The 22,510-nt window shown below is 54.5% G+C and overlaps 1 protein-coding gene across 5 annotated transcripts in view; it reads right to left on the bottom strand.

The window, feature by feature from the left end:
* The window catches only part of RASSF2 (Ras association domain family member 2), a 36,746-nt gene that overhangs the window by 4,245 nt on the left and 9,991 nt on the right, over positions 1-22,510 (bottom strand). For 2 of the 5 annotated variants that reach the window (XR_005660045.1, XM_029066642.2), the window contains exons 1-8: positions 11,173-11,192; positions 9,681-9,751; positions 8,943-9,018; positions 8,386-8,537; positions 7,378-7,472; positions 6,175-6,335; positions 3,423-3,524; positions 2,663-2,714 (exon numbers count right to left, since the gene is read on the bottom strand). Coding sequence is in view for 4 of the 5 variants with exons in the window: in XM_029066642.2 (XP_028922475.1) it covers positions 2,663-2,714; positions 3,423-3,524; positions 6,175-6,335; positions 7,378-7,472; positions 8,386-8,537; positions 8,943-9,018; positions 9,681-9,739 (697 nt within the window). In the remaining variant the exon portion in view is untranslated. Of the gene's footprint in view, positions 1-2,662; positions 2,715-3,422; positions 3,525-6,174; positions 6,336-7,377; positions 7,473-8,385; positions 8,538-8,942; positions 9,019-9,680; positions 9,752-11,172; positions 11,193-21,442; positions 21,484-22,510 lie in introns of those variants that run through there. The other 3 variants (XM_029066643.2, XM_029066645.2, XM_029066644.2) reach the window with 2 other exon arrangements.

Here is a 22,510-nt window from a genome sequence, read left to right as displayed (position 1 = left end):
TGGGCAAAGATCGAGAGACACAGAGAGAGAGAAAGGGAGGAAACAGAGAGACAGAGAGAGATGGGATGGGACAGGGACAAAGAGAAAGACAGAGAGACAGAAAGAGATGGGCCAGAGACTGAGAGACAGAGAGAGAGAGAGGGAGAGGACAGAGAGACAGAGCGAGATGGGATGGGACAGAAACAAAGAGAGAAAGACAGAAAGAGATGGGCAGGAATCGAGAGACACAGAGAGAGACAGAGAGAGATGGGAGGGGACAGAGACAAAGAGGCAAAGACAGACACAGAGTCAGAAAGAGATGGGACAGAGACCGAGAGACAGAGAGACAGAGAGAGATGGGACAGAGACAAAGAGGCAAAGACAGAAAGACATAGACACAGAAAGAGATGGGACAGAGACCGAGAGAAACAGAGGGAGGGGACAAAGAGAGAGACAGAGAGATGGGATGGGACAGAAACAAAGAAAGACAGAAAGACACAGAGACAGAAAGAGATGGCCAGAGATCGAGATACACAGAGAGAAAGGGAGGGGACAGAGAGACAGAGAGAGATGGGATGGGACAGAAACAAAGAGGCCAAGACAGAAAGACACAGAGACAGAAAGGGATGGGCAGAGATCGAGAGATACAGAGAGAGACAGAGAGGGAGGGGACAGAGAGACAAAGAACAATGGGACAGAGACAAAGAGAGGCAGAGACAGAAAGACAGAAAGACACAGAGAGAGATAGAGATGGGACAGAGACTGAAAGACACAGAGAGAGTCAGAGAGGGAGGAGACAGAGTGACAGAGAGGGATGGGACAGAGACAAAGAGAGGCAAAGACAGAATGACAGAGACAGAAAGAGATGGGACAGAGACCGAGAGACACAGAGAGAGACAGAGAGGGAGGGGACAGAGACAAAGAGAGGCAAAGACAGAGAGACAGAGTGAGAAAAAGATGGGACAGAGACCGAGAGACACAGAGAGAGACAGAGAGGGAGGGGACAGAGACAAAGAGAGGCAAAGACAGAGAGACAGAGTCAGAAAGAGACAGAAAGAGCTGGGGCAGAGACTGAAAGACACAGAGAGAGAGAGGGAGGGGACAGCGAAATAAACAGAGATGGGACAGAGACAGAGGGACACAGAGATGGGACAGAGAGAAATGGAGAGAGACAGAGAGAGATGGGACAAAAGTAGAGAGAGGTCAGAGACAGAGTGAGAGGGACGGGGGGGGGGACAGAGACAAAGAGAGACAGAGAGGGGACCCAGAGAGAGATATAGAGTGAAAGAGATGGAGAGACAGAGAGAGATATAGAGTGAAAGAGATGGAGAGACAGAGAGAGACATAGAATGAAAGAGATGGAGAGACAGAGAGAGACACAGAGAGAGGCAGAGATAGAGACAGAGAGCGAGACGGTCCACTTCCCACCTCCACCCCCTGCCCTCAGCCTCCAGCCAGGCACTGGTGTTGCTGTCTGAGCGCCTCCCGGCATCAGGACCCGCTACTAAGCGCTCCTGAAGACTGACCTCGTTATGGACGGGGATTGCGTCTGTCACATCGTCCTATTGCCCTCCCCTAAGCGCTTAGTCCAGTGCTCTGCACAGGGTAAGTGCTCATTCAATACGATTGACCGACTGACTCCTCCCAAGGCTACCTTCTGGACGTCACCGGCTTTGACTCTCCCACCTCCATCCAATGGGTGCAGCTGGTTCTTTGGCCTGGAATTCCCTCCCCTCCCTGCCTTCGCTCCTCTGGCACCAGTTTATTCACTCCCCGGGCCTCCAGCTCGCCCGTCCCGCCGCCGATCCCTGGCCCACGTCCCGCCTCTGGCCTGGAACCGCCCTCCCTCCTCTAATTGAGAAGCAGCGTGGCTCAGTGGAAAGAGCCCGGGCTTGGGAGTCAGAGGTCACCGGTTCAAATCCCGGCTCTGCCACTTGTCAGCTGTGTGACTGTGGGCAAGTCACTTCACTGGGCCTCAGTTCCCTCATCTGGAAAATGGGGATTAACTGTGAGCCTCACGTGGGACAACCTGGTGACCCTGTATCTCCCCCAGCGTTAGAACAGTGCTCTGCACATAGTAAGCGCTTAACAAATACCGACATTATTAATCCCACGGACAATGACTCTCCCCCCTTTCAAAACCTTCCTGCAGGCCCACCTCCCCCAAGAGGTCTTCCCTGACTGGGCCCCCCATTTCCTCCTCTCCCACTCCCTTCTGCATCGCCCCGACTCGCTCCCTTTCTTCATCCCCCCTCCCAGCCCCGCACCCGCTTACGTCCACAGTGGGGCTCGCAGTCTTCACTGCCATTTTACAGATGTGCGAACTGATTAGTTACACATTACACACCATTAACAAAAATAAATAGAATTATAAATATGTGCATATATACACAAGTGCTGTGGGGCGGGGGGTGGGGGTAGAGCAAAGAGAGCAAAAGGAGCGGGTCGGGGCGATTGGTAAGGGGGGGAGGTGGGGTGAATATCACACAGTAAGCGCTCAATAAATACGTCGATGAAATGAATGAATCAAGTGCTCGAAGGGCACAGAGTCAGTTCCAAAAGGTAACGAGAAAGGTTTTCGTTGTTTCAGGCTTGCTGAGCCCGTCCAAATGCCCACTCGATGAAATGAGACCCGGCACGTTGGCACCAGGAGAGGGTAAGAAGGTAAAGCGCCCACACTTACCTCCGCTGGTGTGGACAACATACAAGGCAAATTCTTCGGCAGAATTTTCGATCTGAGGTAAAGAAGGGAGAAGGGAAAAAATCAGATTTAATGACCTTTACGGCTTCCTCCCAGCCTAGTCTTGGACTCGATACCCACCATCCCTCGCCCGGAAGGACAGAAATGGGGCGAGGGCGGAGCGCCGCGGTCTGGGGGAAAGAGGAGGGGGCCGGGAGCCAGGAGACCCGGCTTCTAATCTCGGTTCTGCCGCTTGACCCTGGGCAAGTCACTCCGCTTCTTTCCGACTCAGTGCCCTCCTCTGGAAAATGGGAAGACCGTGAGGCTCATGTGGAACGGGGACTGGGTCCAACCCGATGACCTCGTATCTACCTCAGAGCTTAAAGGAGCGCTTGGCACATAGTAAGCGCTTAGCAGATGCCACAATTATGGTTATTATTCTAGTTCCGACTCTGCCCCCGGTCTGCTGTGGGACCTGGGGCGGCTCGCTCAATCTCTCTGGGCCTCCGTTTCCCCATGGGTTAAATGGGGACAGGCACTACCTGGGTCTGGGTGGCCCGAGGTGGCCCGGGGGGCCCTGGCTGATGCCGGCAGGGCCCGGTTGTTCCTCGGGCCTTGGTCCTGCCCGCTCTGGAGGAGGGCAGAACAGGCTCCAGGAAGGAAGGCGGCCGGGGTCAGGGGTCAGGAGTCGGGGGGCTCCCATCAGAACCCCGCCGGCTGCCTGCTGGATGGACTTTTGGAGGGAGTGGAGGGGAGCACTTGCCTTGAACTTGTTGAGCAGCAACCTGAGCACCTGAGGGGCCGTCATGGTGCTGTTTATGCGGACGTTGGTGACGGAGCCGTAGGCCGGAGTGAACACCGACGTCTGCCGTGGGGAAGGAGACGTACGTGGTCCCGGGGGCGATGAGGGTCATTCCGAGGGCGGGGGGTCCCGGGGGTCCCCAGGCCAGGGGTCGGGGCGGGACCCCCCCCACATACCCACACCCCCAGCCCCAGCCCACCCAAACCACGGATAGCGAGGAAGCCCCAAAGGGCAACCATAGAAATTATTCTTTTACGGTCACGCCCGCCTCCCCCTCTAAGAAAAATAATAATAACGACGGCATTGGTTAAGCGCTTACTATGTGCCAAGCACCGTTCTAAGCACTGAGGGAGATAGCAAGTAATGAGGTTGTCCCACGTGGGGCTCACAGTCTTCATCCCCATTTTACAGATGAGGTCACTGAAGCACAGAGAACTTAATAATAATAATAATAATGGCATTGGTTAAGCGTTTACTATGTGCCAAGCACTGTTCTAAGCACCGGGGCAGATACAAGGTCATCAAGGTTGTCCCTTGTGGGGCTCACAGTCTTCATCCCATTTTACGGATGAGTTAACTGAGGCACGGCCAAGTTAAGCGACTTGACCAAAGTTACACAGCAGACAAGGGGAGGAGGTAGGATCGGAACCCACGACCTTGGATTCCCAAGCCCGGGCTCTTGCCACCAGGCCATACTGCTTCTCCCCCTCTAGACGGTAAGTTCGCTGTGGTCCGGGAATGTGTCTGATATATTGTTATACGGTCCTCTTCCAAATGCTTAGTACAGTGCTCTGCACACCGAAAGTGCTCAATAAGTACGACTGACTGACCTATCACTCCCAAGCCAGTGCTCTGTCCACAAGACCATGACATTTCTGTCTGGTTACTTGTTATTCCACCAAAAGAGGAACAGAAAGATTGGTTGGAGAGGTCTGCCAACCCTGTTGCACTGTTCTCTCCCAAACGCTTAGCGCAGTGCTCTGCACAAAGTAACACTCAGAGGTCCTGGGTTCTAATCCCGCCACTTGTCTGCTGGGTGACCTTGGACAAGCCGCTGAACTTCTCTGTGCCTCAGTTGCCTCGTCCGTAAAATGGGGACGAAGACTGTGAGCCCCGCGTGGGACAACCTGATGACCTTGTATCTACCCCAGTGCTTAGAACAGTGCTTGGCACATAGTAAGCGCTTAATTTATTTTGTTAATGAGGTGTCCATCCCCTTGATTCTATTTATTGCTATTAAGATGTCTTGTTTTTGTCCGTCCGTCTCCCCCGATTAGACTGTAAGCCCATCGATGGGCAGGGATGCATGGCTCAGTGGAAAGAGCACGGGCTTTGGAGTCAGAGGTCATGGGTTCGAATCCCGGCTCGGCCACTTGTCAGCTGTGTGACTTTGGACAAGTCACTTAACTTCTCGGGGCCTCAGTGACCTCATCTGTAAAATGGGGATTAAGACTGTGAGCCCCACGTGGGACGACCTGATTCCCCTCTGTCTACCCCAGCGCTTAGAACAGTGCTCGGCACATAGTAAGCGCTTAACAAATACCAACATTGTTATCTGTTGCCGAATTGTATAATTCAAGCGCTTAGCATAGTGCTCTGCACATAGTAAGCGCTCAATATTGAATGAATGAACAAATACCATTATCATTATTATTATAATTATATGCCATCGATGATGATAGTGATAGTCCGTATGCCGTGACCCAAGTGCTTGGGTGGCAGAGAAAGGCTGAAGAGGGAGAAGGGGGTGAGGGAACGGGGTGAGGAGGTGGGCGTCAATCGGGGAAGGCCTACTGGAGGAGCAGGGCTTTTCCCCACAGCTTTGAAGGTGATGTGATGAGGGCTGGCTCCCCCTTGGAAAGCTCTCCCCCTCCGACACGGCGTGGGACCACCCTTCTCTGACCAGGGCTGGGGGCGGAGGGGAGGGTTGCGGGTCGTGAGGGCTGGGGGTCGGGGGTCAGGAGGGTCGGCGATCGGGAGAGCGCCAGGGGTCGGGGGTCAGGAGGGTCCGGGGATCGTGAGGCCGCCGTGGGTCGGGGTCAGGAGAGTCGGGGGTTGGCGTTTGGGAGAGTCCGGAGGGTCGCGGGTCGGGGTTCGGGAGGGTCAGGGGTCAGGAGGATCGGGGGTCAGACGGTCGGAAAGGCCGGGAGCCGGGGGCCTGGGGCCAGCGGGTGAGGAGGCCTGGGGTGAGGAGGGTCAGGCGGGCAGGGGGTGAGGAGGGCCGGGGCGAGGAGGGTGAGGAGGGTCAGGGTGAGGAGGGTGAGGAGGGTCAGGGGTGAGGAGGATGAGGAAGGTCAGGGTGAGGTGGGTGAGGAGGGTCAGGGGTGAGGAGGGTGAGGAGGGTCGGGGTGAGGAGGGTGAAGAGGGTCAGGGGTGAGGAGGGTCAGGGTGAGGAGGGTGAGGAGGGTCAGGGGTGAGGAGAGAGGAGGGTCAGGGATGAGGAGGCTTAGGAGGGTCGGGGTGAGGAGGGTGAGGAGGGTCAGGGGTGAGGAGGGTGAGGAGGGTCAGGAGTGAGGAGGGCGAGGAGGGTCAGGGGTCAGGAGGGTGTGGAGGGTGAGGAGGGTCGGGGTGAGGAGGGTGAAGAGGGTCAGGGGTGAGGAGAGTGAGGAGAGCCGGGGTGAGGAGGGTGAGGTGGGCCAGGGGTACAGAAAGTGAGGAGGGCCAGGGGGAGGAGGGTGCGGGGGGGCAGAGGGGGAGGAGGGCCGGGGCAGACCTTGTGGTTGTAGAAGTGCCCGTTGATGGAGAAGCGGTGGCGCTTGACGCGTCGCTGATCGCTGGGGGTCCGCACGTTCCCGCGACGCCGGATGCCCACGTCACTGCGGGTCCGCAGCAGCTGCGGGGCCTCCTCGCCCAGCGGCTTCAGCCCGCCGCTCCCTGCTCGGACCCCGCCGGGAGAGGACCGGGAGGCCGGACCGAGGCCGGGAGGGAGACAGAGGGACGGAGCGGGACGTGGGGCCCAGTGAGGAGGGTGGACGGGCCTCCTCGACACACCCCCTTCCTCTCCCCACCCTGGGCCTCCTCACTCATCCCCCTTCTCCCTCGGCTTAAAGGATGGAGCCCGGGCCCGGGAGTCAGAAGGTCATGGGTTCTAATCCCACCTCCGTCATGTATCTGCTGGGTGACCTTGGGTGAGTCACGTAACTTCTCTGGGCCTCAGTTTCCTCATCTGTAGAATGGGGATTAAGAGTGTGAGGTCTACGCGGGACAGGGACTGTGTCCAACCTGATGACTCTGTATCTACCCCAGTGCTTAGCCCAGAGTAAGTGCTTAACAACTACCGTCATTAATTATCATTATTATTATTACCTGCCTCCCCAGCCCTTATTATTATTATTGTGCTTAATAATAATAATAATAATAATGACGGGATTTGTTAAGCGCTTTCTATGTGCCAAGCACTGTTCTAAGCGCTGGGGGGATACGAGGTCATCAGGTTGTCCCACGTGGGGCTCACAGTCTTCATCCCCATTTTGGATTATTATGGTGACGTCTACCTCCACCCCGCCTTAGACCGGAAGCTCGCTGTGGGCAGGGAATGCATCTGTTTATCATTCTTTTGGACTCTCTCAAGCCTTTAGTACAGTGCTCTGCACACAGTAAGCGCTCAATAAATACAGTTGAATGAATGAACGAATGCCAAGCACTGTACTAAGCCCTGGGGTAGATATAAGTTAACCAGGTTGGATCCAGTTCCTGTCTCACGTGGGGCTCACAGTCTCCATCCCCATTTTCCAGATGAGGGAACTGAGGCCCAGAGAAGTGAAGTGACTTGTCCAAGGTCACCCGGGGGACACGCGGTGGTGCCTTGTGACTCCCAGGCCCGGGCTGTACCCACCGAGCCACGCTGCCTGTCACCGCGGCCCCCTCCTCACCGCCTCATCACCGCCCCGTCCCCTGCTCCCGGGGGTCCCCTCACCGCCGGGGCTGGGCATCCGGCCGCCGTCTGCCGAGGCCTCGGTGTCCGTGATCTGGATGTCGGGGATGGGGAGGGGCGCGGGAGCAGGCCCGGACCTTGGAGGGAAAGACAGGGAGACGCTCAGAGGCGACGCGGAGGCCGGACGGGAGAAGGCCACCCTCCGGAACCGGCCCGGCCCGGCCAGGGGGTAGCGGGGACCACCCGGACTCCCCTTTCCAGAACCCCCCGAACTCCACCGCACCAAGACACCCCTCCCTAACACACACACCCCAGCACCATCTCACTGGGCCACCATCTCGCCGCCGATCCCTCGTCCACGTCCCGCCTCGGGCCTGGACGCCCTCCCTCCTCATATCCCACACACAATCCCTCCTCTCCCTCGCTTCAAAGCCTTACTGAAGACCCACCTCCTCCAAGAAGCCTTCCCTAACCGCATCCTCCTTTCCTCTTCTCCCACTCGCTTCCTCTTCACCCTGACTCGCTCCCTTTCTTCATCCCCCCCCTCCCAGCCCCACACCGCTTACGTGCATCTCTGTCATTTTATTTATTTCTATTCATGTCTGCCCCTCCTCTAATAATAATAATAATAATGTTGATATTCGTTGAGCGCTTACTATGTGCAGAGCACTGTTCTAAGCGCTGGGGGAGATACAGGGTCGTCAGGTTGTCCCACGTGAGACTCACAGTCTTCATCCCCATTTTATAGATGAGGTCGCTGAGGTCCAGAGAAGTGATGTGACTCGCCCACAGTCACCCAGCTGACAAGTGGCAGAGCGGCATTCAAACCCGTGACCCGGGCTCTTTCCACTAAGCCACGCTTAGCTCTAGACTGTCAGCTCGATGTGGGCAGGAAACGTCACCCTGTATCATTGTCTCGTCCTCTCCCAAGAGCCCAGTACAGTGCTCTGCGCGCAGTGAGCGCTCGACAGATCCGACCGAATGACCGAAGGAATGAATGACCGCCCCCGGCCCGGACGCCGCCCGTGGGCGGCGGACGACGGCACTGACCCGTGGAGGCCGAGGTTGCAGCCGGAGTGCCAGGAGGAGGAGGACGGGGGCGGACGGACGCGCTCGTGGTCATCCTGCATCTGCAGGCGGATGGGCCGCCGCAGCCCCCAGGAGATGTTCAGCAGACCCTCCACGATCAGCTCGCCTTCCTCCTGCGGGGGAAAGGACGGACGGTAGCCCCCTCGCTGGGGACACGCTCCCACCCCGAGCGACACCCCCAACCCTGGGACCCCGGGAAGACCCTCCACCATCAGCCGGCCTCCCTCCCGCTCGTCCGACCACGGCCCCACCGCGTCCCCGTCTCTTTTCGGCCCGACGGAACCTGGGGTCGTGGTTTTGGGCCCAACCTACGAGGGCCGAGCGCGGCCCGGGGCCCGAGGCTTCTTCTGCCCGCTCTCCGTCCTTCAGCCCCGTGACCGGCCTACCGCCCTCAGCCCGACGGAGGGCCCGCGGCGACCGGTCCACGAGGGCGAGGGTTCGGGGCGTCGCCGGGCCCCGGACGGCGGCACGGGCCCGAGGCCCCGTCCCTTCCGACCCCGGGGCCGGGCCTCTTTTACCTCTCGGTGTCGAAGCTGCAGGTTCTGCCCTTCGTAATAGAGGTTGTAGGTCTTCAGGTGTGACAGGAGTTCATGTCTTGAAAACACGAAAGGAAAAGAGGGACGTCCGCGGGGCGTCGGCTCGTGCCCGGGGGGGCTGGTTGGCCGGGGCAAGGGGCTGACAGACGGCTCCTCGGGGGCACGGGCGATGTCTTCTAACTCGTCCGGTCGATCCTCGCGAGTCCAGCCCCGTGCCGGGCACACAGCGGGCGCCCAGTACAGTGCCCGGCCCCCTGGAGGGGTCCAGCACGATGCCCAGCCCCCAGGGGACACCAGAAAAATGCCCAGCCCCCAGGAGGAGTCCAGCATGATGTCCGGCCCCCAAAAGGGAACCCAAAAAAAGGTCCGGCCCCCAGGAGGAATCCGGTATTATGCCTAATAGTAATTATTACTACCGATTATTATTATCATTACTGAGGGCGTGGGATTGTGCAATAGGCGGGAGACACATCCCTGCCCTCAAGGAGCTTCCGGAACAATAATAATAATGATGATTATGGCATTTGTTAAGCGCCAAGCACTGTCCTAAGCCCTGGGGGTCCCACGTGGGGCTCACACTTTTAATCTCCATTTTACAGATGCGGGAACTGAGGCACGGGGAAGGGAAGTGACTTGCCCAAGGTCACACAGCAGGCAAGTGGCCCTGGCCTCCCCTGAGAGCCCCCCACCGTCACCCCGCACCCCCGCCACGACTCTTACTTCGAAATGTACTTGTCGGACCCGCAAGGGACGAGGCCGGTCCGGTTGCGATAATCCATCTTCGGTTTCTCCTTCCACGAGGCGTCCGGAGCCGAAGGGGAGAGAGAGGAGAGTCCCGTCAGGCCCCCGGGGAGATCCTGAAAGGGGAGGCCACGACCCTCGCCCTGGGACGGGGCAGGACCAGGCCCGGGCTACTGGAGGAAGGGCCTCTGGGAGGGGACCGGCCCCCCGCCGCCCTCGGCCACTGAGGCAGCCTCGGGGTTCGGCCACGAGGGAACGCTTCGGCCAACGAGGTGGGGGAAAAGCGAACGCTTAGCGCAGCGCTCGGCACACAGTAGGCGCTCAAGAAATACCATCGAGCGAATGAGTGAAAATAATATAATAATAATAATGTTGGTATTTGTTAAGCGCTTAATAACTGTTCTAAGCGCTGGGGGAGATAAAGGGTCATCGGGTTGTCCCCCGTGAGACTCACGGTTAATGCCCATTTTATAGATGAGGGAACTGAGGCCCAGAGAAGTGAAGTGACTTGCCCACAGTCACCCAGCGGACAAGCGGCAGAGCCAGGATTTGAACCCGTGTCCCAAGCCCGGGCTCTCTCCACTAGGCCACGCTGCTTCTCAAAAGCAGAGCGGCCCAGTGGAAAGAGCCCTGGGGTGGGAGTCGGAAGGATCTGGGTCACTCCATTTATTTTATTAATGATGTGTCGATATCTCTGATTCTATCTATCTTGATGGTACTGACTACTTGTTTTGTTTTGCTTGTCTCTCCCTTTTAAACTGTGAGCCCGTCGTTGGGCCGGGATTGTCTCCATCTGTTACCAAACTGTACATTCTGAGCGCTTAGTACAGTGCTCTGCGCACAGTAAGCGCTCACTAAATGCCATTGAATGAATAAATAAATAATCCTGGCTCTGCCACTAACCGGGGGATCGGGGCCCAGACAGCAGGGACTGGGAGGGGCCGTGGGCCAGGGTAATAATTACACGCCATTCGGATGATAATAATCATATAATAATAATAATAATAATTGTATTTGTTAAGCGCTTCTGTGCCAGACACTGTGTACTAAGCGCAGGGGTGGATCCAAGCAAATCAGGTTAGACGCAGTCCCTGTCCCCCGTGGGGCTCCCAGTCTTCATCCCCATTTCCCAGATGAGGGAACTGAGCCCCAGAGAAGTGAAGTGACTTGTCCAAGGTCACGCGGCAGAGCCGGGATTAGAACCCATGACCTTCCGACTCCCAGCCCCGGGTTCTGTCCACTACACCGTGCCCATTCTCTAATCCACCCACAGCTCCAAGCCCAGGGGCGACGAGAGGACGGGCGGGAAGGAGGGATTTGGAGAGAGGCCCAAGGTGACACGTACACGGACGCGTATGCGGACACGTATGTACACACGGGCCCACACACGGGCCCGGCCGGCACCGGGCTGAGCCCCATCACCGTAGTCCCAAAAAAGCCACGGGAACAAGAAGGAGAAAAATCCACTCACGGCCTCGCTCCACCACTTGTCGGCTGCGGGACCTTGAGCAAGTCACTTCACGTCTCTGGGCTTCAGTGACCCCATCTATAAAACGGGGCAGGGACTTCGTCCAACCTGGTGACGTTGCATCCACCCCGGCGTTTAGTACGGCGCCTGGCACATAGTAAGCGCTTAACAAATACCATAATCTACCAACGGCAGGGAAGAGAGTCAAGGGCGGGAGCCTCGAGTCGACTGCGCGGAAGGAGGCCGTGGTCAACCACTTCCGGACTGCGACCCAGAAACTACTGTGGCTCCACCACCGGAACGATGGCAGGTGGAGAGCGGGGCCTTCCGGGTGAGATGCTTCCGTGGCGTCTCGACGGCATAATAATGATAATAACCGTATTTGTTGAGCGCTTACTGTGTGCCTGGCACTGTTCTAAGCGCTGGGGGCGATACAAGGTCATCAGGTCGTCCCACATGGGGCTCACAGTTTTCATCCCCCTTTTGCAGATGAGGTCACTGAGGCACAGAGAATAATAGTAATAATGATGGCATGTGTTAAGCGCTTATTATGTGCCTGGCACTGTTCTAAGCGCTGGGGGAGATACAGAGTCATCGGGTCGTCCCATGTGGGGCTCCCAGGCTTCATCCCCCTTTTCTAGATGAGGTCACTGAGGCCCAGAGAATAATAATAATAATGATGACATGTGTTAAGCGCTTATTATGTGCCTGGCACTGTTCTAATCGCTGGGGGAGATAGAAGGTCATCAGGTCGTCCCACATGGGGCTCACAGTCTTCATCCCCCTTTTCCAGCTGAGGTCTCTAAGGCCACACAATAATAATAATAATAATAATTATGCTGTTATTTGTTAAGCGCTTACTATGTGCAGAGCACTGTTCTAAGCTCTGGGGGAGATACAGGATCATTAGGTTGCCCCCCGTGAGGCTCACAGTCTTAATCCCCATTTTACAGAAGAGGGAACTGAGGCCCAGAGAAGTGAAGTGACTCGCCCACAGTCACCCAGCTGACAAGGGGCAGGGCCGGGATTCGAACCCATGACCTCTGACTCCCAAGCCCGGGCTCTTTCCACTGAGTCACGCTGAGCCTCTTCCCACCTCGGCAGGACCCCTCGGGTCTTCCTTTTCTGGTGTCGGGGGGCCGGTGGGAAGGGACGCTTCCCCAAACCGGGTTCGGGTCGGGTGGCCAGATCCTCCTGACCCCCTCTATTAAGGGAAGCGGCGTGGCTCAGTGGGAAGAGCCCGGGCTTAGGAGTCAGAGATCATGGGTTCTAATCCCGGCTCGGCCACTTATCTGCTGTGTGACTTTGGGCAACTCACTTACTAATAATACTGGTATCTGTTAAGCGCTTACTATGTGCCGAGCACCGTTCTAAGTGCTGGGGGAGATACAGGGTCATCAGGTTGTCCCACGTGAGGGTCACAGTCTTCATCCCTGTTTTACAGATGAGGGAACTGAGGCACAGAGAAGTAAAGTGACTTGCTCGCAGTCTCCCAGCTGCCAAGTGGCAGAGCCGGGATTCGAACCCATGACCTCTGACTCCCAAGCCCGGGCTCTTTCCACTGAGCCACGCTTCCCCTCGGTGCCTCAGTGACCTCGATTGGAAAACAGGGATGAAGACCGTGAGCTTCACGTGGGACAACCTGATGACCTTGTATCTCCCCCAGCGCTTAGAACAGTGCTCTGCACATAGTCAGCGCTTAACAAATACCAACATCATGATTATTATCATTATTATTATCCCACCCGCGACCTCCCACTCCTCGCCCAGGACCCCGGCCCATCCGCACCCACCTCAAAGATCCCGTGGGCCTCTCTGTGGAAGCTAAAGGCCCGAATAATAATAATAATAATGTTGGTATTTATTAAGCACTTACTATGTGCAGAGCACTGTTCTAAGCGCTGGGGTAGACACAAGGCAATCAGGTTGTCCCACGTGGGGCTCACAGTCTTAATCCCCATTTAACAGATGAGGTAACTGAGGCCCAGAGAAGTGAAGTGACTTGCCCACAGTCACCCAGCTGACAAGTGGCCGAGCTGGGATTCGAACCCATGACCTCTGACTCCAAAGCCCGTGCTCTTTCTCCACTGAGCCACGCTGCTTCTAATAACGTTGGCATTTGTTAAGCTCTTACTATGTGCCGAGCCCTGTTCTAAGCGCTGGGGGAGATACAGGGTGATCAGGTTGCCCCACGTGAGGCTCACAGTCAATCCCCATTTGACAGATGAGGGAACTGAGGCCAGAGAAGTGAAGTGACTTGAAAGTTCTGTGAGGGGCAAGGCATTTTAGGGCTTGGTGCAAAGGAGTCCGGCCCCGTCCTTCGCCCCCCGAGAGCGGCTCCTTCCCCGGATGGCTGAGGGTGTTTTCACGGGTGGCGGGTGGGCGGCCCCGGGCCCTGGGTCCCACAAAAAAGGAAATGAGAAGAGGAAGAGCCGCAGAATTTCGACACCGGAAAACGAGGCCTCCCCTCCGACCGGCAAATCCTCCTACGTTTCGTGGGCCAGAAGTCCACTGGACGGAGCCCGGGCCCCGTTCGCTTCTCTCCATCGTATTTATCGTTCGATCGAATTAGAGGAGCGGCGGGGCTCAGGGGCAAGAGCCCCGCCTCGGGAGTCACAGGATATGGGTTCTAATCCCGGCTCTGCCGCGTGTCTGCTGGGTGACCTTGGGCAAGTCTATTCACTTCTCTGGGACTCAGTTCCCTCATCTGTAAAATGGGGATGAAGACCGTGAGCCTCACATGGGACAACCTGATGACCCTGTATCTCCCCCAGCGCTGAGAACAGTGCTCTGCACATAGTAAGCGCTTAACAAATACCAACATTATTATTATTATTATTATTATTAAAATGGGGATGAAATCTGTGAGCCCCAAGTGGGACAATCTCATTACCTTGTATCTACCCCAACGCTTAGAACAGTGTTTGGCACATAGTAAGCACTTAAATACCAACATCATTATTATTATTATTATTATCATTAAAATGGGGATGAAAACAGTGGAGCCCTTTGTGGGACAACCTCATTATCTTGTATCTACTTCATGTTTGGCACATAGTAAGCACTTAACAAATACCAACATTATAATTATTATTATTAAAATGGGGATGAAAACAGTGAGCCCCTTGTGGGACAACCTGATGACCCTGTATCTCCCCCAGCGCTTAGAACAGTGCTCTGCACATAGTAAGCGCTTAACAAATACCAACATTATAATTATTAAGCGCTTACTGTGTGCAGAGCACTGGACTAGGCTTTTGGGAAGGTACAATACAATAATAAACAGTGATGATCTCTGACTCCAATCCCGCCTCTGCCTCATGTCTGCTCTGTGACTTTGCGCAAATCACTTCACTTAACAATAACAATAATAATAATAATAATAATTCTGGTATCTGTTAAGGGCTTACTGTGTGCCAGGCACTAAGCTCTGAGGTGGATACAAGCAAAATCGGATTGGACACAGCCCCTGTCCCACATGGGGCTCACAGTCTTCATCCCCATTTTACACATGAGGAAACTGAGGCCCAGAGAAGTCAAGTAACATGCCCCGGGTCACACTGCAACCAAGTATAGACTTTTAGACCAGGAGCCCATCGTTGGGCTGGGACTGTCTCTCTCTGTTGCCGAATTGTCCATTCCGAGCGCTTAGTACAGTGCTCTGCACACGCTCAGCGCTCAGTAAATACGATTGACGTGGCAGAGCCTGGATTAGAACTCGCAACCTTCTGACTCCCAGGCCCGGGCTCTACCCATTAGGCCACGCTGCCGCTGTTTCTCTGGGCCTCAGTTACCTCATCTGTAAAATGGGGATAAGAGTGGGAGCCCCGTGAGGGGCAGGGCCTTTGTACGATCCGATTAACTTGCATTTACTCCAGTGCTTGGCACTCAGTAAGCACTTCAACAGGTACCTTAATTATAATTCTTAATAACGACTGAGGCCCACGACATCCTACCTGGGAATTAGAGAGCCCTTTCCGCCAGTGGGCACCAGGTAATTTCCTCTCCCCACCCCTGAGGGGGAGGAAAGCTATTGTCCCCATTTTACAGCCCTGAAACTGAGGCCCAGAGAAATTATTCATTAGAATAGAAATTAAGGGGGGGGGGCGGTATTTGTCAAGCCCTCGGTCGGATACAGGATAATCAGGTTGGACCCGGTCCCTTTCGCACCCGGGGCTCACAGTCTAAGAGGGAAGAAAAACAGGTATCGGATCCCCATTTTACAGACGAGGAAACCAGGGCCCAGAAACATTAAGGTCACCCGGCAGATAACACTAATAATCACGGTATCTGTTACGCGCTCACTATGTGCCGAGCGCTGTTCTAAGCGCTGGGGTAGATACGAGGTCATCAGGTGGTCCCACGTGGGGCTCCCGGTCTCCATCCCCGTCTTACAGATGAGGCAACTGAGGCCCGGGAGAAGTTAAATGACTTGCCCAAAGTCACCCAGCGGATAGGTGGCCGAGGCAGGATTAGAACCCAGATCCCCGGGCTCCGGGCTCAGACCTTTTCCGTTAAAGCCGCACTGGTTTTTTTCCCAAGGTTACACAGAGAGTTGGCGGCAGTGACTGTCGCCGTTCATTGTCGTGTTGTCCTTTCCCAAGCGTTCAGTACAGCGCTCCGCACACAGTAAGCGCTCAATCGACGCGACCGAATGGATGTAAAGGAAGAGGCGGCCAGCCGGCGTCGCCTTCCAAAGCAGGAGCCTTGGTAGTCATAGTTGGCACTGTACTGAGCGCTTCGGGAAGTTCAAAACGGAGAGGTGACACGTTCCTTAAGCGCAAGGAGCTTACGCTCAAACAGGGGAGAGAGGAGACGTAGAAGTCTTCAAAATAGAGTCGTCGGAGGAAAGGATCATCCGAACAGTCAAATAAACATCGAGGCAGCGTGGTCTAGTGGGTAGAGTCCGGGCCTGGGAGTCAGAAGGACCTGGGTTCTAATCCTGCCTCCGTCACTTATCAGCTGTGTGACCTCGGTCGAGTCACTTCACTTCTCCGGGCCTCGGTTTCCTCATCTGTCAAATGGGGGTGGAGACTGTGAGCCCCACGGGGGGGGGGGGCGGGGATTTTTGTCCAACCTGATCTGCTTGCATCTACCCCAGTGCTTAGGACAGTGTTTGGCACACAGTAAGCACTTAACAAATACCACCATCGTCGTCATTATTACGTTCTCCCCGCTTCTAGACCGGGAGACTGTTGTGGGCAGGGATTGTCTCTGTTGTTGAATTGTACTTTCCAAGCGCTTAGTAGAGTGCTCTGCACACAGTAAGCGCTCAAAAAATACAACTGAATGATCATCATCATTAGCGTTATTATTATTATTATTATCCTCATCGGGGCTGGGGATGGGTGCGTAAGCGGAAGAGGTGACTGACGGGGGATGGACCGCTGGCAATTCACTGGAGCAGCGTGGCTCAGTGGAAAGAGCCCAGATTTGGGCGTCAAAAGTTGTGGGTTCTAATCCCGGCTCCGCCGCTTAGCAGCGGTGTGACTTTGGGCAAGTCACTTCACTTCCCTGGGCCTCGGGGACCTCATCTGGAAAATGGGGATGAAGACCGGGAGCCCCACGTGGGACGACCTGATGACCTTGCATCTCCCCCAGCGCTCAGAACAGTGCTTGGCACATGGTAAGCGCTTACGAAATACCATCATCGTTATTAGGAAGGTGCTCGGCACATAGTAAGCGCTTACCAAATACCGTCATCATTAATTCATGGGGAAAGGTGTTGAAAACAGAGCTGTGTCCATTCTGGGGGAGTTTCCCGCGTGAGCGAGAGGATGGGAGTGAGAAGCAGTATGGTCTAGTGGGCAGAGCCCCGGCCTGGGAATCACAAAGACCTAGATTCTCACCCCGACTCTGCCACTTAATAATATTGGTATTTGTTAAGCGCTTACTATGTGCAGAGCACTGTTCCAAGCGCTGGGGGAGATCCAGGGTCATCAGGTCGTCCCACGTGGGGCTCCCGGTCTTCATCCCCATTTTCCAGATGAGGTAACTGAGGCCCAGAGAAGTGAAGCGACTTGCCCACGGTCACCCAGCTGACGAGTGGCAGAGCCGGGAGTCGAACCCATGACCTCTGACTCCGAAGCCCAGGCTCTTTCCACTGAGCCGCGCTGCTTCCCTACTTGACTTGTGACCTTGACTGCTGTGTGACCTTGGACCAGTCATTTCCCTCCTCCGGGCCTCAGTTCCCTCATCTGGAAAATGAGGGTGAAGACCATGAGCCCCGTGGGGGACAGGGACCAGATCCAACCTGATGAGTTTGGATCTACCCCAGGGCTTCCTCCTGTGGGGGCGGGGGGCGGCACATAGTAAGCGCTTAACAAAAACCATGAAATAAAAATCAAACATGAAAAAAAAATCAAAGGAACTGAGGCCGAAGGCCATTTCTAGTAATCGGCTACAGCTCCAGGGTAGCCCTGCGGGCCGGTGTTCTTCCGGGCGAGGGATCGCTCGTCCCAGATCTCCTCCAAGAAGCCTTCCCTGACTTCGCCCTCCTCTCCTCTTCTCCCACTCCCTTCTGCGTCGCCCCGACTCGCTCCCTTTCTTCATCCCCGCTCCCGGTCCCGCGCCCCCATGTCCATTTCCCTCATTTATTTATCCATATTCACGTCTGTCTCTCCCTCTAGACTGTAAAGTCATTATAGACAGGGTATGTGTCTGCCGAATTGTTATACTGTACTCTCCCAAGCGTTTAATACAGTGCTCTGCACACGGTAAGTGCTCAGTAAATACGACCGACCGACGGACTGATTGACCCGATGGAGTCTGAGATCCTCTCGTACAAATTACACACAGAGCCATCCGTAATTGAGCGGCGTGGGCTAGTGGAAAGAGCCCAGGCCTGGAAGTCAGAGGACGCGGGTTCTAATCCCGGCTCGGCCACGTGTCTGCTGGGCGACCTTGGGCAAGTCACTTTGCTTCTCCGGGCCTCAGTTCCCTCCTCTGTAAAGCGGGAATAATAATAATGATATTTGTTAAGTGCTTACTCTGGTCCAAGCACTGGGGAGATATGAGGAGATCAGGTTGTCCCCCGTGGGGCTCACCGTCTTCATCCCCATTTGACGGATGAGGGAACTGAGGCCCAGAGAAGTGAAGTGACCTGCTCAAAGTCACCCGGCTGATAAGTGGCGGAGATGGGATTCGAACCCATGACCTCTGACTCCCAAGCCCGGGCTCTTTCCACTGAGCCACTCGGCAAAACTGTGAGCCCCACGTGGGACAACCTGTCTACCTGGTGCCTCCCCCTATCTAGACTGTGAGCCCGTTGGGGAAGGATTGGGTAGGGATTGTCTCTATCTGTTGCCAAACTGTACTTTCCAAGCGCTTAGTACAGTGCTCTGCACACAGTAAGCGCTCAATAAATACCAATCAACGAATCTATGAATGAATGAATCTACCCCAGCGCTTAGAACACTGCTTGGCAAACACAAATCATCATTATTATCATTAATAACAGATATCACAGTTATTATCCTTCCCTCTGCTCTTCCCCCTTCCCCTCCCTCCAAGCGCTTAGTACAGTGCTCTGCACACAGTAAGCGTTCAATAAATACCATTGAATGAATCAATGAATGAACGAATCTAACCCAGCGCTTAGAACACTGCTTGGCAACACAAAACACAAATCATCATCATGATTATTAATAACAGATATCACAGTTACTATCCTTCCCTCTGCTCTTCCCCCTTCCCCTCCCTCCAAGCGCTTAGTACAGTGCTCTGCACACAGTAAGTGTTCAATAAATACCATTGAATGAATCATTAAATGAATGAATCTGCCCCCGTGCTTAGAACACTGCTTGGCAAACACAAATCATCATCATTATTATTAATAACAGATATCACAGTTATTATCCTTCCCTGTGCTCTTCCCCCTTCCCCTCCCTCCAAGCGCTTAGTACAGTGCTCTGCACACAGTAAGTGCTCAATAAATACCACTGAATGAATCAATAAATGAATGAATCTGCCCCCGTGCTTAGAACACTGCTTGGCAAACACAAATCATCATTATTATTATTATTATTATTGATAACAGATATCACAGTTATTATCCTTCCCTCTGCTCTTCCCCCTTCCCCTCCCTCCAAACGCTTAGTACAGTGCTCTGCAACAGTAAGCGCTCAATAAATACCATTGAATGAATCAATGAATGAATCTGCCCCAGCGCTTAGAACACTGCTTGGCAAACACAAATCATCATCATTATTATTATTATTATTATTGTTAACAGATATCATAGTTATTATCTTTCCCTCTGCTCTTCCCCCTTCCCCTCCCCACAGCACTTGTGCACATTTGTACATATTATTTATTACTCTATTTATTTTCTTAACGATGCGTAGAGACCTGTGATTCTATTTATCTTCATGATATTGACGCCAGACTGCTCGTTTCGTTGTCTGTCTCCCCCGTTTGGACCGTGAGCCTGTTGTTGCCTGCCTACATTCCGAGCGCTCAGTACAGTGCTCTGCGCACAGTAAGCGCCCAATAAACACGGTCGAATGAATGAAGGATTTGAGGAAAAGCCCAGAGAGGCTGAGAAAGGCCCAAGCAGAACCCAGAGGCCCCCGTCACACGGGACACACAAAGAGGGAGTCTCTTGAAGGGCTGTTTTGTTGGATTTTTGTTTCTCTTTTGTCTCTTTGTGTGTGTGTCTCTCTCTCGGGGAGAAGGCTTGGCTCGGAGAGCGCAGCCCCCTCCCTTTCGGGACGGCAGGAGGCCGCGCCGATGGGTGACGGACGGCATTTAGCGAAGATCCAGCCGTCGCCCGAGCCTTCCCGGGCCGGGCCTTAAAGGCGCTTAAAATGGAAGGCCCGACGGTAGGGCCGAGGGAGGGGATGGTCGGCCCCGACCTCCGTCACGCAGCGGACGAGTGGCGGAGCCGGGATTATTGACCGGTCACTACGACCGAACGATACCAATTCTAAGAACGATAATAATAATGAATGGCGGCATTTGTTAAGCGCTTACTATACGCCAAGCACTGTTGGTATTTGTTAAGGGCTTACTATGTGCAGAGCACCGTTCTAAGCGCTGGGGGAGATACAGGGTCCTCAGGTTGTCCCACGTGAGGCTCACAGTCTTCAGCCCCATTTTACAGTTGAGGGAACTGAGGCACCGAGAAGTGAAGCGACTTGCCCACAGTCACACAGCTGACAAGCGGTAGATCCGGGATTCGAACCCATGACCTCTGACTCCCAAGCCCGGGCTCTTGCCACTGAGCCCCGCTGCTTCACTGTTCTAAGCGCTGGGGTTGATACAAGGTCATCAGGTGGTCCCACGTGGGGCTCACAGTCTTCATCCCCATTTTATAGATGAGGCACAGAGAAGTGACTTGCCCAGAGTCACATAGCAGACAAGTGGCAGAGGCAGGATTAGAACCCATGACTGCTGACTCCTAGCCATTAAGCCAAGCTGCTTCTCTAAAATAATGATGGCATCAGTTAAGCGCTTACTATATGCCAAGGACTGTTCTAAGCGCTGGGATTGATAGAAGGTCGTCAGGTTGTCTCACGTGGGGCTCACAGCCTTTCATCCCCATTTTCCAGATGGGGGAACTGAGGCCCAGAGAAGTGAAGTGACTGGCCCAAAGTCACGCAGCTGATAAGTGGCGGAGCCGGGATCAGAACCCATGACCTCTGACTTTCATGCCCAGGCTCCTTCCACTAAGCTAAGCTGTTTCTCTAATCGGTATTCGTTAAGTGCTTACTATGGGCCAAGCACTGTTCCGAGCGGATAAGTGGCGGAACCGGGATTATTGCCCAGTAAATACGACTGAACGAACGAAAACCAATTCTATCATAATGTATTCTCCCAAGCGCTTTGGACAGTGCTCATCCCACAGGAAGTGCTCAGTAAATACTGACGACGGATTCCTCTGACTTTCCACAGTTTCAGCTCTGTCTGGGTGTCCTGTGGACGCCACTTCTCCTCATGCACAGTAAAAATAATAATGATGATATTTCTTAAGCGCTTACTGCGTAGTAATACTGTTCTAAGCACTGTTCTAAGCACTGGGGGGATACAAGGTGTTCAGGATGTCCCACGTGGGGCTCACAGTCTTCATCCCCATTTTACGGATGAGGGAACTGAGGCACAGAGAAGTGAAGTGACTTGCTCAAAGTCCCCCAGCGGACAAGCAGTGGGGCCGGGATTAGAACCCATGACCTCCGACTCCCAAGCTCGGGCTCTTTCCACTGAGCCGCGCTGCTTCTCATCCCACCCGGCACGGCTGGGTTAATAGTAATGTCGGTATTTGTTAAGCGCTCACCGTGTGCCAAACGCTGTTCTAAGCGCTGGAGTAGATACAAGGTGATCAGGTTGTCCCACGTGGGACTCAAAGCCTTCATCCCCATTTTCCAGATGAGGTCACTGAGGCCCAGAGAAGTGAAGCGACTTGTCCAAGGTCATACAGCTGAGAAGCGGCCGAGCCGGGATTAGAACCCACGACCTCTGACTCCCAAGCCCGGGCTCTTTTCACTGAGCCACGTGGCTTCTCTGAGGTCAGGTAAGAGGGGTTTCGACGGGAGGCGACAGACGACGCTGAGGTGGAAACCTTTAATCGGGTAAATATTGGTTTCGTGTTTATCACCGGTGTCCCGGATGTGAACCCCAAGACTTCCCACCGATCTCTCGTTTGTCCCCATAAAAGCCCCGTAGCTGATGATGACGATGGTATTTGTTAAGCGCTGGGGTAGATAGTAACAATAATAATAATAATAATAATAATTACAGTATCAGTTAAGCGCTATGTGCCAGGCCCTGTTTTAAACGCCGGGGTAGATACAAGGTCATCGGGTTGGACACCGTCCCTGTCCCACGTGGGGCTCACGGTCTTAACCCCAGCGTGGCTCAGTGGAAAGAGCCCGGGCTTGGGAGTCAGAGGTCATGGGTTCGACTTCCGGCTCTGCCCCTTGTCAGCTGGGTGACTGTGGGCGAGTCACTTCACTTCTCTGGGCCTCAGTTACTTCATCTGTAAAATGGGGATTAACTGTGAGCCTCACGTGGGACGACCTGATGACCCTGTATCTCCCCCAGCGCTTAGAACGGTGCTCTGCACATAGTAAGCGCTTAACAAATACCAGCATTATCATTATTACTATTTTCCAGATGTGGGAAGTGAGGCCCAGAGAAGTGAAGCGACAGGCCCAAGGCAGATAAGCGATGGAGCCGGAATTAGAACCCAGGTCCTTCTGACTCCCAGGTCCAGGCTCTAATAATAATAATAATGTTGGTATTTGTTAAGCGCTTACTATGTGCAGGGCACTGTTCTAAGCGCTGGGATAGACACAGGGGAATCAGGTTGTCCCACGTGGGGCTCGCAGTCTTCATCCCCATT

Source organism: Ornithorhynchus anatinus, chromosome 5 (assembly GCF_004115215.2).
Source record: "Ornithorhynchus anatinus isolate Pmale09 chromosome 5, mOrnAna1.pri.v4, whole genome shotgun sequence".
In the NCBI taxonomy this organism is placed as follows: domain Eukaryota; kingdom Metazoa; phylum Chordata; class Mammalia; order Monotremata; family Ornithorhynchidae; genus Ornithorhynchus; species Ornithorhynchus anatinus.
This window is presented reverse-complemented; position numbering and strand designations above follow the sequence as displayed.